Source organism: Prosopis cineraria, unplaced genomic scaffold, assembly GCF_029017545.1.
Source record: "Prosopis cineraria cultivar Desert tree isolate PC_DT_omini unplaced genomic scaffold, ASM2901754v1 PC3, whole genome shotgun sequence".
Classification (NCBI taxonomy): Eukaryota; Viridiplantae; Streptophyta; class Magnoliopsida; order Fabales; family Fabaceae; genus Prosopis; species Prosopis cineraria.
In genome coordinates, this window is record NW_026555334.1 from 39,418,609 (window position 1) to 39,435,499 (window position 16,891).

Here is a 16,891-nt window from a genome sequence, read left to right on the forward strand (position 1 = left end):
TGTATAGTTTAATATTAAAACTGTTACAGTTGGCCAAAAATTTTTTTAAAAAATAAAAAACTGTTACAACGCTCCATATGCCGCTAGATCATCCCCTACATATCTTCACCTGAAGAATATCGTGGAGGCTTCTAATCGCATTGGAATGGAGGAGTTTTTCCGAATTCTAACCCCAAATGAATTTTGGAAAGGGAAAAGGAAATAAGGATAGCAAAAAAAATAGCAGTTACAGTACCTGAAAAATAACCTCCTCATTCGCTATTACTTCACGCGCCCCCTCAACTCTCCATTTCCCCTCTTTTCGTCCCTTTTCACTCCGCATGCTGCGAAGGACGCCGGCGAATTTTCATCTAGGGTTTGCCGTCATCCGGATATTGCTCACACGGGCCTGATTGAGCAAAGTAGCAAGATGGGTGTGAATTCCCTGCCTTCGGAGTCGAGCAACGATCTCGACGAGCAGATCTCGCAGCTAATGCAGTGCAAGCCGCTTTCAGAGCAACAGGTTTCATTTATTTTACCTGAATGGTTAGGATCTGCTTAGTTTCTATAGAAACCTAGCATTTAGACATGGAATCAACACCGAATAGTTTTAGCGGCGGCGAATTGGATTGTCGTGAATGCAAAATTGAAAGACATTTGAAAGCATGATTGATTTGTGCAAATGAAGAAAGAAATTCGATGGATATTAGATTGACTTGGTGAAAAAAAGATAATGGAAAATGCTATTTGTTTGCAAAATTGGATTCTAGCTGTAACAATCACGTTATATTTCGCTTGGAGAACTTACGTGCCCTCCAGTGTCAAGAACTTGAAGGGGTTTCCTCATACGCTGAATCGTGGTGTCTAGGGCTTAAATGTCAATAACTTCTATAGGATGAGACAATCACCTAAATATTACAGGGCTGTTTTGCGTTTGCTGTAGTGATATTTCACATGGTCACATCGTACGATAGTCTGTATTTTTTATACCTTCTGACGGCAGAAATTGGAACTATCCTGAAGTCACGAGCTATTGCTGACGTCCTAAGATATCTGGCAAGATAGAGTAGTTTCTTTCACATTATCTTATGTTATGGCTGTAAGGGTTTTTTTTCCCCAAGGTCTTCGCTTTGCTGGTATATCAGTGGAGCAGGTATTAGCTAACGTTGGGTTTTGATTCTTAATTTGAGTTGAAGTGCTACACCATGGTAGTTTTCAAATGTCAAAGATTGATCATTGATGATATGCATAGGAAGCAGTGCTTAGCACATTGTGCACGTGCTACTTTGTTGATTGCCTTTAGTTTTTAAAGAGGCATTTCGTCCTTTATGACTTTTGTATTAGCAGTGATGCTTCATTTATTTCTACCCATCACAGAGTTCATTTCACAAAGTTCTTTGCCTTGAGACTGACTTAGATAAGAGAATGGCTGCATTTTTTTCCCTTCTTGAGTGACCAGTATTGGAAAACGTCCAAATGGTTTGTGATTTTTTATATTGATTTCCTTGTTTATTTTAAGTAGTCGTGCTCAATTTATTGACACTATTGAGTTGCTGTTGCTATTGTTCTATAAATTTAAACGGATGATATTGCTTTCTGTTTTTTCTTCAGGTTAGAGTTTTATGTGATAAGGCAAAGGAGATTTTGATGGATGAAAGTAATGTCCAGGTGCTATTCTTTATTCCTGCCTATTAACTTGTACTTCTTGGCAATAATTTTCCTGTTTCTGAAGTCAGTGATTTCACTTCATAACTATTCCTTCTGCTATGCTTTTTTTTTAATCTTTTACTTGGTCATAAATTAATTGACTACACTTTTTTATTTGTTTTAATATTTGGGTCCATTGCACTCACGTCAGTTCCTTTCCCTTTGTATGCTTAAGTTTCTCATGCTACATATCCCTTTGAATGTCAATCGCATCACCCTATATCAAGGCAACTTCAGTTTTCATAGTATAGTGTCTTAGTCAGTGAAAGAATTAATTTTTGTTTGTTTGTTTTGAATCTCCTTTTCCTGTATCACAGCCTGTGAAAAGTCCTGTGACAATCTGTGGTGATATTCATGGACAGTTTCATGATCTAGCTGAGCTATTTCGAATTGGAGGAAAGGTATCATTTATGCCTCTGACTTTCTTTTGGCATTCAAATCTTTTGTTTCAGCTGAGATGAATGATGTAAAGTAACTAATAGTTTGAGACCTTGAATGAGATTTTAAAAATTGAAGTGCCTGAGTTCTTTAGAAGTGGATTCCATGAACGGAACTATTCATTGAATTCAATGGGCCCTTTCATTATTATTTTAAGTTCATTTACCATTGTTCTATTGAAAATAATGCTTATAATCTGTTGTTGCATTTTTGTTTGTTTAGGGATCGTATATTTTTCTAGTAATTTAGTGAGACATTCTTTAACCGGGTCATGATTTGAAGTCTAGCAATTTTTTTTTTTGACAGTGTCCAGATACAAACTACTTGTTTATGGGAGATTATGTGGACCGAGGTTATTATTCTGTTGAAACTGTAACAGTAAGTATACTGAAGACAAATTTATCTGAAATTTTATTTCTTTATTTTATTCTGCATTTTGGAAATTTTCATGGTTGAGGTTGAGCAAACTCGGCCAGAAAGTTTTCCCGAGCAAGTCTTTAAGTGTGGGTGAGCATCATTTATGTTGTCTTCTAGCACCTAACTGGGTTTAAGAGAAAGCAGAATCCTTGCCAATTCGCAAACATCCTCTTCCATATTCCTACCATATACATAGAAGCATGGCTAAATGTTGCTGATGTACAACATAAATCAGAATCTGAATCATTATAAAAGTAAAAAGGATGCTTATTCTTAATTACAATTGCATTTCCAACACAAGTTTTTGAGCATGAACTTTTCAACTTGTGGATCCTTCGTGGAGGTACTTGTCAAGATTTTTAGTATTTGGCAAGTGCTTTAAGCAGCTAAGCAGAACATCAATAAATTATTTATGTAACATTGATGTCTGCTTGAGTTTCTAATTAGTTATTCTATGCAGCTCCTTGTGGCTTTGAAAGTACGGTATCCTCAACGGATTACTATTCTTCGAGGAAACCATGAAAGTCGTCAGGTGTGCGTCCCCTCTCCCCTTTCTTTCATTGAAATTTGTACAAGGGATGCTAGAACTGGCTTGTCTTGTAGATTTTTTAGTTGCATAACAAATTTAGTCGTCAAGCATTTGGGTTTTGATTTGCAAACTTGCACATGATTTATTTACCTAAGTGTTGCTTTTTCATTTTTCCCTTTTGCAGATTACTCAAGTTTATGGATTTTATGATGAATGCCTAAGAAAGTGAGTTTTCAACACCTTCATTTAGTGGTCCTGGGGAAAAACAGGAGATACTTTTGTCTAGAGAAGATTTATTTTTTTTATGTTTAGAATTCCTTGATTGTATCATTTCAATTTCTCGTTATCAATGAAGAACTACCAATATACAAACTTCTATCATTAATGTTCACATGATAGTGTTGCAGTTTTTTTGGGTCATGTAAACTTTTCGTTTAGAAAAATTATCAACAATAGGATGGTTGAAAACCCTTATTTTTACCTAACATGTATTTGTGGCATTTTGCCATTAGATTTTACCTAGTAATTTGTTTTTGGTAAGAATGAGAGTCTTGGTTTCAAAATTTTCAATTTTCAATATTGATGCGTATGTCATACATGACATTGTGTGATTGACACAAAATAAAGTGGTATGCATTTATGTCCTAAGTAAGATAATCAGAGTATAGAATTGTATGCATCAAGTTATTGTTGATCTAAAGTGAAGCAGAAATGGGAGAAAATAAATGTTGATTTTATGCTTGGCTCTGATATCCATTATTCAACACCAAGACAGACTGATAACTTCAGGATGCCTGTCCATTTGGGATATAAAAAAATCTGGTGATTTTTAGCCAATTTTTTGTCAAAAGGAGTACTATTTTATGGGGGTTGGATGTTGAGGATCCATGTCATGTGATCCTGGTCAATCAAGCATGGGAATTTAACTGAATGATAATGTACTTAAATGCTAAAGCAGAGTAGCAAACTTCTTTGTGTTCACAAGCTTCAGGTATGGGATTTTTGCAACTCTTGTCATGTGCTTGCACTGATAGTGTTAGCAATTGATCTACAGCCTTGTGTTTTGAAGTGTATGATCTCTGAGCATCTAATTGGGCACTTCATTATTGTGAGGATGGACAGTCTGTGGACTTAGTGTGCGGGCTAAAGTGGATCTGGAGATAGATTACGCTATCTGATAGTGTTACTGTGCTGATTACATCTGGTGGTCTTTTTTCATAAATCTCGACTCTAATTAAATCTCTTCATATATTTCTTTCAAGGGTGACACCTGTAGTCAGAATTTGAGATCGTTTTGGCTTTTAAAATGGTAGCGGAGAGGCACTTTGGAATATTTCGCCACATTTTGATACATGTGGGTTGATTATATGTCATGTAATTGAAGCTAGATTCTGTCACAACTTGATCTGCTGTGCGGGCTTTGATCCTTTTGATAGTTCGTATTGCATGAATGGTTTAATCAGAATGTTTTAGATGTTCCTCTTTGCTAATCAACTTGCTTATAAGCAATCTAATTTCCTGTTTCCTCTTTCAAATCCATGATAGTCCTTTCCATTATTTATGTGCAGATATGGTAATGCTAATGTTTGGAAGATCTTTACGGACCTTTTTGATTACTTTCCATTGACTGCCTTGGTTAGTGCATATTTACCCTTTGTACGTTTCAATTTTAATTTTTAGTTGTCACAAGAACAACAAAAAAATGGAGAATGAACTGTAGAAACTTAAGGTATCTTTGGTAGGAGGGAAAGGAGTTTGAAGAAAAGGAGGAGAGAGAAAATCCGTCATGGTGTGTTTGATAGACCATAATAGCATGATGTTGTAAAGCCTGCTTAAATTGAAGATGGGAAGGAACCTCCCATCAAGATGGCTGAGGAAATGCCACTTTCCTTATGAACCATAATAAAAGGATGAGAATAACCTTGTTTTTTATAGTTTAAAGCTAATTATCTCTTTGTTTTACTAAAAGGATACTCATGCCATCTACTATTTTTTTTTTTCCTTTCGATTTTTTATGTTCAAATTTGATTCCATGGAAGGTCCATTTTCTTTTTAATTTCCATTCTCATCTGCTGAAAAACCGCTCCATCGTACCAAATTTGACCTTAGAGAAAGATGATTATGAATTCATGCTTAAATCCAAGGTAGACATATAAATATAGGGATCATGACAATAAGAATGCCATAGAACTAGAATCCTGTAAAATCTGCAAAGAGATGGAAGAAAATAGATTACATTGAAATAGGCAAAAAGAAAACTAGCAAGCAAAAAATCGGTGATTGAACAGATATGACAAGGGCAACAATCAAGCAGATATGAAGATATCCTCTCAGTCACCGATAATGACATTAAGTTATTCAAGCAGATTTTTGGAGTAAATTTCCCCTTTCCTGAAGGGAACTATGAACAGTTACAAGAACTTTCAGTTTTTTAAAAATGTGATAGACAATCGCTCCCATCAAATTGTTGAAATTTTAAAATGAACACAACTGCCAGCCCTCAAATCTCTTTGTCTTTTGTACAGCATTCATTTGAAAAATCATGTTAGACGAAATCTTTTGAGAAAGTAAAATATGAAGGGCTAGGAGTGAATACATGTGAAAACTGAAAATATTGAGTGCGAAAAATTATGAATAATTGTGTTGAGTGTAAGCATGTAAAAGGTTTGTTATTTTCCCCCCCCCAAACAAGTTTACTTTTCCATTGAATGTAATTTTTAAACATATCGGGGAGTTGTGAATATATTAAATTGTAAAGTTTCTTGCTCAACCTAGTTCAAGTAAGGTTCTTTTCCTTATCATGACTCAAGTCAAGATTGTCAATTTATTGGTGCACAGGTTCCTTGTGTTTACCATAATAACTAGATAGAAATGTTAGTTCCAGTTTTTATTCTTTTTTTATTCATTTCAGCTTCTAACTTAATTTTGTCTCTGACAGGTTGAATCCGAAATATTTTGCTTGCATGGTGGACTGTCACCATCAATTGAAACCCTTGATAATATACGGAACTTTGATCGTGTTCAGGAGGTTCCTCATGAAGGGCCCATGTGTGATCTGTTATGGTCTGATCCTGATGACAGATGCGGCTGGGGAATCTCTCCTCGTGGTGCTGGATATACCTTTGGCCAGGTAACCATATATTTAACAGTTGATTCTCCACATTTATGACATTTTTGAAACATCGAGAGTGATTATTGTCTTCTCAGTTGTTATTTTGAATTCATACTCTTTGTTCCAGGATATATCTGAGCAATTCAATCACACAAACAGTCTTAAGTTGATTGCTAGAGCTCACCAGCTAGTGATGGATGGATTTAACTGGGCTCATGTAATTGTCATTTTTGTGGAATTGTTTCCTCTTTGGCTTTACTTGTTTTAAAAATGAGGAGGTCATTTTAAGCTAATGCCCACTGTTTGGTTGAAACAGGAACAAAAGGTGGTTACCATATTTAGTGCACCTAACTACTGTTATAGATGTGGGAACATGGCTTCCATTTTGGAGGTTGATGATTGCAAGAGCCACACATTTATCCAGGTCTCTCTCGTTCAACTCTTGTTCTAGTTGATATGAACCTGATTAATTAGATGCATAAATTTTCGTGCGTCTTGCAGTTTGAACCAGCTCCTAGGAGAGGTGAACCGGATGTCACCCGAAGGACACCTGACTACTTCCTATAATGTAGCTGCGGGATGTCACACTGGTATTACTACTTACTGCACTAATTTCAGGTAGTACCGTAGTAGTGCATTCTCGTTCCTGACATTGCTAGCATTTAAATCCATGGATATTCGCTTTCCATGCTTTTGTGGTGGCTGTGGAAGTCGGCTTTGATGTATCATAGGAAGGTAATATTCCACTGATTTGTTACGACCAAGAACTTGCTGGAGGCTCTTTTGGAGAAGTTGCCTGGCTCAGAATATGTATAATTCCAGCAAAATGTGGATATTTTTAATTTTTCCCCGTCTTCCTTCCTTCCCTACTCCCCCGGGGTTTCTCAGAGGCTTTAAAGCGGTGATGGGATTTTTAAATCTCGTGCGTGTTTTTGCTATGTTCTTATTAATTTTTATTTTTAGAAAAAGTTGCACGATGGTAGTGGTAAGTTTTGTCCTTGCTATATCACGGTTCACACAAACCTTTTCTGCTCGAGTGAGCTTTTCTTTTCCTTTCCTTTATTTTCTTCATATAATGATTTCACGCAATCTCGTCAGCAGTTGGTTGGTTAACTTTGACTGAATGTATGGATTAATAGGAATATCTATTCTGAACATTTTGTCGTTTATCTGCATTCAATCCCTCATCTCACATACATAAAGAATTGATTATTTTAGGGTGGTTTCAGTTTAGTTTATAAAAAAATTACTCATTTTTTTGAAAAAAAAATTGTGATTTTTGATTATGTTTGTTTAAATATTTTAGGATAATTAGAATTAAAAAAACAAGTTTTTGGTTTTTAATAAGTTACTTTGAATAATTTTTGAAAATAATTTTATGTAGTAAATGAGAGTGTTTTGTGAAAATGAGATATGTGAAGATATTATAAATTTTAAAATAATATAATAAATATTTTATAAAACAGAACAAGGAATATATTATTATAAATGATCATCAAATAATTTTTTTTTTTTTGTTGGTCAAGAACCTTGGGTTCAGCTGGCATAGCAACATCCCTCTGATGCTTTGATTGCGGATTCGAACCGTGCTTGCAAATGCTTCAACATTTGCTTAGTCGAAAAATAAAGAAAAATGATGTCTATTTTTAAATGGGAGAATGATAGAGGTTTTAAAAATATTAATTAACTAAAGTTAGTTTTTTAGTGTTAAATTTTAAAAATTTATAATTCAATCTCATATTTTTTTAACTACTTTATAATTTAAAATTTAAATATTTTTTTATTTTTTAATCATATTAAAATTTAAAAAATAAATTATTAATTTATCACAATTCAAATATTGAGTTGTAAATTTTTAAAATTTGACGTTTGAAATTTTATTTGAATTAATTAAATTTTTTAAAATTTTTTTATCATTCTTTCTCTTTTAATAAAATTTTTGCAAAATAAATTTTTTCTTGTAAAATTTTTAAATTATCTAAAAATTATTTATTTTTAAATTTTAAATAAATGGGCCTTTAATCTAGCCACACGAAGTGATGGCCCTTCTGATCACTTTTTTCAACGTTGACTGGTACTAATACCTGTTATTTTTAGCTGCTTGACTGGATTTCTCGAGAAAAAAGTGGATTCTGTTTCATTGCTGTGAAGAGCGAATCTGGACCATCAGATTAAAATTGAATATATCACATTTAATATTTTATTTTTGTACTTTTGATAACTTATAATTTTAATGGATGTACAATCTAAAATAAAAATAATAGTTTAACTGTCACCTATAAATTAAAAAAATGTCAATTCCGCACCAAAAAATGAAAAAAGCCACAAGTCATCCCCCCTCCCCCCCCCCCCCCGCCCCTCCTCGGCCCCCTTCCCATCCTCACGTCCATACCCGTAGGTTCGATGTTTTTTGTATTTGGAGTAATAACCACGCAAAAGGTTTTACATATTTATTTTGCCGCCCTTTTTTGTTCTTATTTTTGGGTGAGGTTGGCTTCAGAATTCCCTCTCTACAGAAGTTGAATGGATGACATCTTGAAGGACATCGAAAGATACGGATACAAGAAAAAATTAAATGAGATTGCAAATACTTAAAACGAAGAAAAATAAGAAAAAACGTGAAGTGTAACTTTTGAAAGTCCAATGACAATATCTTTGAAGCTGGCACATTATGGGAGACAAATGCATCGTACATCTGAATCGGCCTTGGTTGCCACAAAAATTTTCATCATAACATGATCAAAATTGGGTGAGCCGTAGCTATACAAAAATTTGATTTACATTCAGGTGTACAATCTCGTTGATGGTGCATACTAACAAAACATCAACATCACAAGCTCAAATATTGAAAAAGTGAAGGGGCAAGATCAACCACAGACCATGCCAGACCAGCATACTGAAGAAATCTAATTCCTGTATCTACATCAAATGCCTCGTGCTGGGAAAGAAGCTTGTGCAAATAACCTCCATGTTTGAGCCTATCATGCTTTCTTCCCTTGAAAGATCCATTTAATGTGGGCATATAGCTTGTAGATTTTATCGGGATGCCCAAGGTATTTGATGCCACAGGAAGAGTCCATTTTGCAAGCGTCTTGCTACAGAATTTCACGATCAGAATTGTGGGAATTCCCAAAAGCACCCTCCCCACAAATACAGGCATTGTGATTTCTGAAGAGAACAGACGAGGAACGAAGTCATGGTGAAACTGATGGTATGTTTGCTGTATTCCAGCGACCTGGAGAACATGACCACTTTATTAATTATAGTACATGTAGAAACAAAGCAAAACCTGTGCCATTCTAGTCATTGATAAGGATATTAAATTGTATGTGCCAAATGAATGACTAAACTGAATACTCAGCACAGTCAATGGGGAAAATCTTGCTTGAAAAACAACTAATCTATATAATTTTGAAAGCAGTGCCATTAGGTGAATAATCATGATACTTTATTTGTTAGTGCTGAGTAATGCTTCTTTCATAACAGACAAACATCCATTTATTCTAAGGAAAATCATTGAAATTTGGCCAAAATTACAAAGGGGAGAAGTGATTAAAACATGCATTGGATGTATCATGCGTCTCCAGCCTTTCATTCTTAACTTTCCATTGCTTAAAAGTAATTGGATCAATAATTTTGTAATCCCCTCAATCTGGTCCTAGATTATTGGCATTAAACTTTCAATTATAGTCGCAAGAACCATTCAACTTCCATTTTCAAGGCCTTGAACTTAAACTAGTTTTTCTCTTTCCATATTATCATTCAACCCTACCTCAGATATGACAAGCATTGGCATGATGCCTTTTCCAATTTTCAAAGGAAAGATTCCAATCTCTATAGTCTAAATAGATTAACCACAACAAGTAATAAAGCGCCCTAGAGTACTTCAAGGTCAAAACCCATGCATCTCCTCATCAACCTCAAGAATGAGAACTCTTCTAAACTAAACAGTACACTCCAACTTTGAGACTGAATACTAGTAACGTAAGCAACTATGAATCATCACAGCAGTTCTAAGTGATGCTTAAGATGTCCTGCCCAAGTAATAAAAAGTGGTTAATAAAAGAAAAAACGCTGATTCAAAGAACTGGAATGAAGAAGAGCTTTAAGCCTACAGAGTGAGAGTGTCTTGAATCTTGGAGAGGAATACCAAAACCTTGACCAGAACTGCAATACTAATACATTTGATCTTAATCCTTAAGCTATTTAGCTACAATTAGCATGCTGCACGTATCATTCATCTCACACATTACAGCCTTATGCCAATGATTGCTATGTTGTCAGTTTTAGGCTGCCTAAGCCTAACTAGCATTCCCATGTTGCCACCATTTATGACTAGTCAGAAATAATTCCGGGACATGCGAAGTTAAATTCATTTAAGGAGACCAACATTCAGATAAAGATGGGGCAAGTTGAGATAGCCATTTTGGCAGCATGCATAGAGAAAAAATGATTTTTTGCAGCTCGATAAAACAGAACAGTTAATCAAAGGATGAAGAATCTCCTCAAGATTCACTCATATAAAGACCTAATAAAAATAAGATGAAATAATATAATATTGACTATGTCCCCATTTTGGCAGAAAAGAAAAGGTTAAAAAGAAGAGAAATCTTTAGATAATTTTAAAGGTGAAGGCTTCTTACAATTCCTAATGCAACACCATTGAAAGCTGTGTGATACTCAAAACTTGGAGTTGGCAGTTCAGGACTTGGATAAGCAAAGAGCAAGAGGAAGCTCAGGGCAGCCCAAAAAGATGCAACTGCAACAGATACAGACTGTTATGAGGTACATCATATGAAAGCTTGCCGAGCTTACCCCATATCAAAACAAATTATATGTTGAATATCAAGTTTTCTACATCGTGTAAAAGTGAATGCTTAATGAAAAAAATATGAGCCTCCCAATCTTCACAAGTTTATAAACATTCTACTCATGATTAGATTTTTCTGTTATGACAATTACAATTGTATTACAGTTTCTGAAAGCTGACTTCCAGTATGTGCTGTTAATACTTTTCAAGAATTGAAAGCAAATCCCTTATGATGAATATATTATTATTAGTAGTGATACCATTTTGTCCTGAAACCACAAAACTGTCTATGCACCCATCAACTGAAAACCAAAATGCAAGGATCCCAAATCCTATGAGAAGACCGCCAAGGACATCAACCAAACTGTGCATGCCAAGATAAATTCTTCCTACAAAGGAGAACAAATATTGATCAAAGTATTGCTGTATAACAAGCCAACAATAAGAAAGATTTCTAATAATCTCATGTAACAAAAAATTACCCAAACCAATAAGGGCCACAAGCAAGCAAGCAAGAGCAACTCCAAGAATATTGAAATAGGCACCTTCAACTTGAGTTTGGGTCAGGACATAGTGCAGCAGGTACCTGGAAAACATCCATTACAAAGAGAAACACCAATTAATGACACATGCGAAGAATGAAAGGCAAGGTTCCAATTTGCTCAAAGGATAACCTTGAACTTGACCAATATATATATGCCTTCTAATCAACATGTTTACAGTCATTAAGTGCTTGAACTGATGATAGAACAGCTAAAATGTTCTGTGAGAATTACATAATCAATTCTTTAGGATGATCATAATTTTTCTATTTGGTCAATCTGAACTGTTGTTGCCAAAAGATTAGCCTTTCTTTGAGAACAGAATGAGGAGAGGCAGAAGGGAAATAAAGTATGGGGAAAGAAAATGAGGAAGTGGAAGATAATTCACTCTCATGTTTAGGTGTCATGTAACAAAGGCAGCGGAAACATACAGAAAATTTTAAAGTATTCAACCCTAAGTAACTTTTGTCAAGATGGTATTTTAAAGACAATAGTCTAATTTATTATAATTTTCTGTTCATCTTCTCAGCTTCTCCATATGATGGAAGAGATTAATCGTGGTGGACTTTAGGTGAATTTATTCTATATTTTACATAATCTCCTTTGTTTGCTAAGAAAAGCAAGCAACTTAACTAATTTTTATCCTTCCCAAATTCATTCCATCCACTTTCACCTTTACCAGATGGAGTGCAAAGAATATATATAAATATATATATGATCAATTACCAATTCTATGTTGGAAAAGTTTGGTCTATGTGACTTGACTGGTAAGGTATACAATCGGCTATACTTTCAGACTCTTCGAATACACGTCGAGAGCCTTAACATCTTATGACAACACTAACAACCTCGTACAATTACACAGCACTGTTCCTTAAGACAAGCCTCATAATCCCATTCCCTTTTGGTTACCAACATCGCCAAATTTGCCCTTGCGGAAGTAGGATAACTTACGAATTAAAGAGAAAATGAAAGAATTGTAAATACCCAGATAGGCAAACGGTGTTAAGGGTGTGAGAAGAAGGCAATCCATATTCCAATGAATTCTCTTCTTCGTCTTTTGTAGCTGTTACTCTCCGAACAGGTGGAGAAGCAGGTCTTGGAGCAGATACCACATCCTATTGAATGACAAACAGTCCAGGTATATCATGCTAGATGTTAACAGGTAAATGCGATGTTCACATGTACGTGAAAAGGTAAGTCCGGTTTAAGTACTTGCCTTTATGCAGTTACCTATATAGTCACAGAACGCCATCAACAAGGTCATCTGCCTCGCCAATTTGGCATGCCCACTCTATGTAAATGCAAAAAAAGTCAACTTTTCAACAAGATCATCGCATTAAGAGAAATTTTCAATAATTCGTGAATTTAACAAACTCCTGTACAGAGGGAAAGATCACATACCCAGAATAATAGAGGAAGAAAAGCTGTGTAAAAGGGCACAGAAACAACACAAGACAACCCGGAGAAAAGAGCATCCAGGAGTCCAAGCCTGTAACTCTGTAGAAACGCACCAAATAGTAGCCACAAATTTTACCCAAAAAAAAAACGAGTCATAAAATTGTTGAAAGAACAAAAATCTGTATCTTTCTTTCTTTCTTTCTTTGTTTTGTTTTAAATCATAAACAGCTCGTTACCTGGATCCGTAGGACTACAGGAGTTCCAACCTCAACATGGTGAGCCACCCAAGGTTGCAGGGAAGATCTAATCTTGCGAGTGACATCGAAGTACGAAGACGAGACGATCCACAACACTATTCCAGCCAGAGCTGTACCCTGCCACATCGTTGCTCCCACCATTATTCTTCTTCTCTTTCTCCGTTGCCTTTGGGAAAAGCGAGACCTCAGAAAACAACGAGAGTAGCAGAAAACAAGTGGCAAATTTAGAACTGCCGGCAGAGGTCCAGGGAATTTCGAAAGTTGAAGAGAACAGTGTGCTTATATTTAGTTCTAATTTGCATTTTTTTTTTAATCGTGTTTAGAGCGGCTTGGTTTGAACCATGATATTTTATCATTGTTTGGACCCTGGACCTCGGATTCTTTGATTTTGGCTGGCCGAGCGCATGCCAGAGCCAGACCACGAACTTTCAACGCGCAGTGATTTCAGTGGCAAAAGAAAAGGAAATTTCCTTCCTTCCTGTCTCGTTCTGCCCTCCTAGATGCGTTCTAGAAAGTAGTAGAGACTAATAACGGTGGGAAAGTATCGATCAGACCATGCAAGCAATTTAAAATTAAATAAGAATTAAAAAAATTGAAAAATATTACTGCAAGACTAATAATTAATTTAAAAATAATTTTAGAATGACAAAAAAATTATAATACTCATTTTTTAAAAAAAAATTTATCAATTAATAAATAATTTTTTTATTAAATATGAATGAGAACTTATTAATTAATAAATGGTTACTTGTTGAAATATAATTTGCATTTATCCCTTCCCAAAATCAAATTTTTTTAAATTCATGAACTAATAGTTTTTTGTTAAATGTAAATAAGTATTTATTAATTAGCGAATAGCTACTTGTTGAAATATAATTTACAATTATCCCTTCTCACAATCAAGTTCTTTTACATTATTAATTTATCAATTAACGAATGATTTTTTATTAAATAGAAATGATTACTTCTTAATGAATGAATGGTTACTTATTAAAATATAATACAATTATCCCTTTTCATAATCAAATTTTTTTATATTGTTGAACTCACTAATTAATGAATGGCTTCTTATTAAATACGAATAAATGTTTGTTAATTCATGAATGACTACTTGTTAATTAAAAAAAAGAAAGGCAAGAATGTTATGGTCTTTTTTCATATATAAGTTAATCCCTTAATTTTGTAATGATATTTAAAAAAAATTATCCTTGATTGATATTAAATACCCTCATTGATTCTAGAATGATATTTTCCCATTCTCTTATTTCTTTTTTTTTTTGGCCTGAACATTCTCTTATTTCCTTCTAGGTGCATGTTGGGGCATGTAAATGTGAAATCATGTAAATATGTCATATGGATAAATCCAAAAAATTAAGGCATGAATGTCAAAAAAAGTGAAATTATGGTAAATATGATGTATGAAAGAAATCAAAAAATCAAGGCATGAATGTGTGTACTTTTATAGACAAGAGAGAAGGCTTAAGAGCGAGACAAGGAGAGGAATTGCTATGGAGAGCAATGATTCCGCCCCATCACTAGACAAACAAACAAAGAAGAAGAAGAAGAAAGCAAAAGTTCAGGTTAATCAATTATAACAATTATCGTGCCTCCAATATATTAAGGGGACTAGATTTTACGCACAATAAGGCAAATAGTTCTGGTTAATCTCAACTCGATTTTACGGTGCACGGAAACATTACTACTACTATTTATTCCAACGTCAGGGGATGTTCGCAGTGTTTAAAAAAAATATAAATAATTAAAAAATTGGTTGCATGACAATAAATAATTTTCGAAGAATTGATAAAAAAGACTTACTTAAGAGGCAAATTGTATTCAGAGATGAAGTCAATTGTAAGGATCAAACTCATTTTAATATTAAAAAAATCCTCTGATAAAATGATAGAATTGCTCCTCTATGTTAAACGAACGGAACTTTAAAAAAGAAAAAAATATTGATCCTTCACACGCATTCCCTAGTCAAGGAACCACCAAAAAGATGAAGCAATGATTGATTGTGATGGATAGTGTTGATAGAGGAGCACTTGGAGGTTGGTGGTGTGAGTGAGAACATGGTCGAACGAGGTTAAGAACAATTAAGAAATGGTGCACATTTGGTTTGAAATTTTGCAAATCTCTCTCTTGTCAGAAAAATTTGTTGCAGCGTAACAAAGGCATGCCAACCTAGTTTACTTTCTTTTTCTGGTAAGCTGCTTCTTCTCATCTTTACTCTTTCTAAACAATAAAGTTAGTCAATTAAAGAAATGTTGCTAATGTTCTACATGTTTTGAGGAACTGATATCATGAAAGTTATCATTTTCAAGATCTATACCATATTTTCATGAAAATAAAGGACATATGATCCCTTTTTGTCCACAATTTTCATGGCATGCAATAAGTTTTCATGATAAAAAAAGAAAAATTTCTTGGAAGAGAGTAGAAAGATGTTGTCACTTTCACTTATCCATCCAAATAGAGGACTTTTACATAAAAAAACATATATTTCCATGAAAACACTATATATTATCATAAAAGTTATGAAATTTGGGTGTAAGGTTCATTTGAAGTAGAAGGTGTAAGATGATAGGTTGTGGGTGCAAACTTATAGGCTTCAAGTGCAAAGTTATAGGCTTTAAGTGTAAGGATGTAAGTTTAAGGTGTAAGGATATAGGCTTAAGGTGTGTCATGTAAGGTAATAGACATTTGGTACAAGTGTGTAGGCTTAAGGTTAAAGGTGCAAGGTGATAGACTTTGGGTGCAAACTTATAGGCTTGGCGTGCAAAGATATAGACTTAAGTTGCAAGGGTATAGGTTTAAGGTGCAAGGTAAGAAGTTTTAGTGTAAGCTTGTAGGCTTGAGTGCAAAAGTATAGGCTTTAGGCGTAAGGTGATAGGCTTTTAGGTGCAAGTGTATAGACTTGAGGTTGAAGGTGAAAGGTTTAAGCTTTAGGTTCAAGCTTATAGACTTGGGTTGTAAGGGTAAAAGCTTGAGATGCAATGTACAAGGTGATAGACTTTGGGTGCAAGTGTATGTAGGCTTGAGGTTGAAGGTGCAAAGTGATAGACTTTGGGTACAAGCTTATAAGCTTAGGATGCAAAGGTATGGGCTTAAGGTGAAAGGTATAAGGTGACAGACTTTAGATGCAAGCTTATAGGCTTGGGGTATAAGGTACTAGGTTTGGGGTATAAGGGGTGTAAGGTTTTAGATTGAGGATGTGAACTTGGTGACTAATGAGCATGCCCAATTTTATATGACTTTTATGTAATTAGTGCATGTTATCATGGTATACTTTATCGTTATCATGACATTTATGTGCATTGACATTTACATTCACTCTATTTGTTGAGCTTTTATGTAATTTATGATAATTATCATGAAAGGTTGGACCCGGTTAATGTAAAATATCATCATGTTTGTTAGTTTTACATGATATTCCTCATAGTTATCATAAAATTGAGGGATACTGACATTTACATGTTCTCTATTTATTGAGTTTTTGTGTAATTATTGATAGTTATCATGAAATTTTGGGAACACTTACAACAACGTCCCCTTAATTTATTTATTTTTCATATATACCAAGCCATATTACTTGTAAATGAAGCTCATTCAACAGTTTTTACATGAATTACAATTGAATTTTTCTTGTACAACAAGTATATATCAAAGGAGAATGAACAACAATAATTTTAATTAAAC

The 16,891-nt window shown here is 34.4% G+C and overlaps 2 protein-coding genes across 5 annotated transcripts; one reads left to right on the top strand and one right to left on the bottom strand.

Annotated features, from left to right (window-relative positions):
- The first annotated feature begins 117 nt into the window (after positions 1 to 117).
- LOC129305752 (serine/threonine-protein phosphatase PP2A-4 catalytic subunit) lies at positions 118 to 7,339 on the top strand. Of its 2 annotated transcripts, none has more exons than XM_054945789.1 (11): positions 118 to 502; positions 1,591 to 1,647; positions 2,004 to 2,087; positions 2,431 to 2,502; positions 3,002 to 3,073; positions 3,255 to 3,295; positions 4,639 to 4,705; positions 6,009 to 6,200; positions 6,310 to 6,399; positions 6,499 to 6,606; positions 6,684 to 7,339. In XM_054945789.1, exons 1-11 carry the CDS (start codon positions 410 to 412, stop codon positions 6,747 to 6,749), a joined length of 942 nt encoding a protein of 313 aa, XP_054801764.1. In that variant the 5' UTR covers positions 118 to 409; the 3' UTR covers positions 6,750 to 7,339. The 2 variants fall into 2 exon arrangements, with proteins under 2 accessions (XP_054801764.1, XP_054801765.1); XM_054945790.1 differs by lacking the exon at positions 118 to 502 and adding an exon at positions 542 to 1,458.
- Positions 7,340 to 8,801: 1,462 nt separating this feature from the next.
- LOC129306838 (lipid phosphate phosphatase delta-like) lies at positions 8,802 to 13,678 on the bottom strand. Of its 3 annotated transcripts, none has more exons than XM_054947599.1 (8): positions 13,172 to 13,678; positions 12,939 to 13,034; positions 12,754 to 12,828; positions 12,522 to 12,652; positions 11,538 to 11,578; positions 11,253 to 11,381; positions 10,826 to 10,941; positions 8,802 to 9,417 (listed from the first exon to the last, which is right to left on the bottom strand). In XM_054947599.1, the coding sequence occupies exons 1-8, from the start codon at positions 13,331 to 13,333 to the stop codon at positions 9,013 to 9,015; spliced, it is 1,155 nt and encodes a 384-aa protein (XP_054803574.1). In that variant the 5' UTR covers positions 13,334 to 13,678; the 3' UTR covers positions 8,802 to 9,012. The 3 variants fall into 3 exon arrangements, with proteins under 3 accessions (XP_054803574.1, XP_054803573.1, XP_054803572.1); XM_054947598.1 differs by having other exon boundaries at positions 11,475 to 11,578; positions 13,172 to 13,677; XM_054947597.1 differs by having other exon boundaries at positions 11,253 to 11,578.
- Positions 13,679 to 16,891: the final 3,213 nt, after the last annotated feature.

Coding starts and splice junctions, on each gene's coding strand:
- LOC129305752 (XM_054945789.1), top strand. CDS start 410: ATGGGTGTGAATTCCCTGCCTTCGGAGTCGAGCAACGATCTCGACGAG. Junction 1,648..2,003: donor TGGATGAAAGTAATGTCCAG/GTGCTATTCTTT, acceptor CCTGTATCACAG/CCTGTGAAAAGTCCTGTGAC. Junction 6,201..6,309: donor CTGGATATACCTTTGGCCAG/GTAACCATATAT, acceptor TCTTTGTTCCAG/GATATATCTGAGCAATTCAA.
- LOC129306838 (XM_054947597.1), bottom strand. CDS start 13,333: ATGGTGGGAGCAACGATGTGGCAGGGTACAGCTCTGGCTGGAATAGTG. Junction 12,829..12,938: donor TTCTTCCTCTATTATTCTGG/GTATGTGATCTT, acceptor GCATTTACATAG/AGTGGGCATGCCAAATTGGC. Junction 12,653..12,753: donor ATATAGGTAACTGCATAAAG/GCAAGTACTTAA, acceptor GTCATTCAATAG/GATGTGGTATCTGCTCCAAG.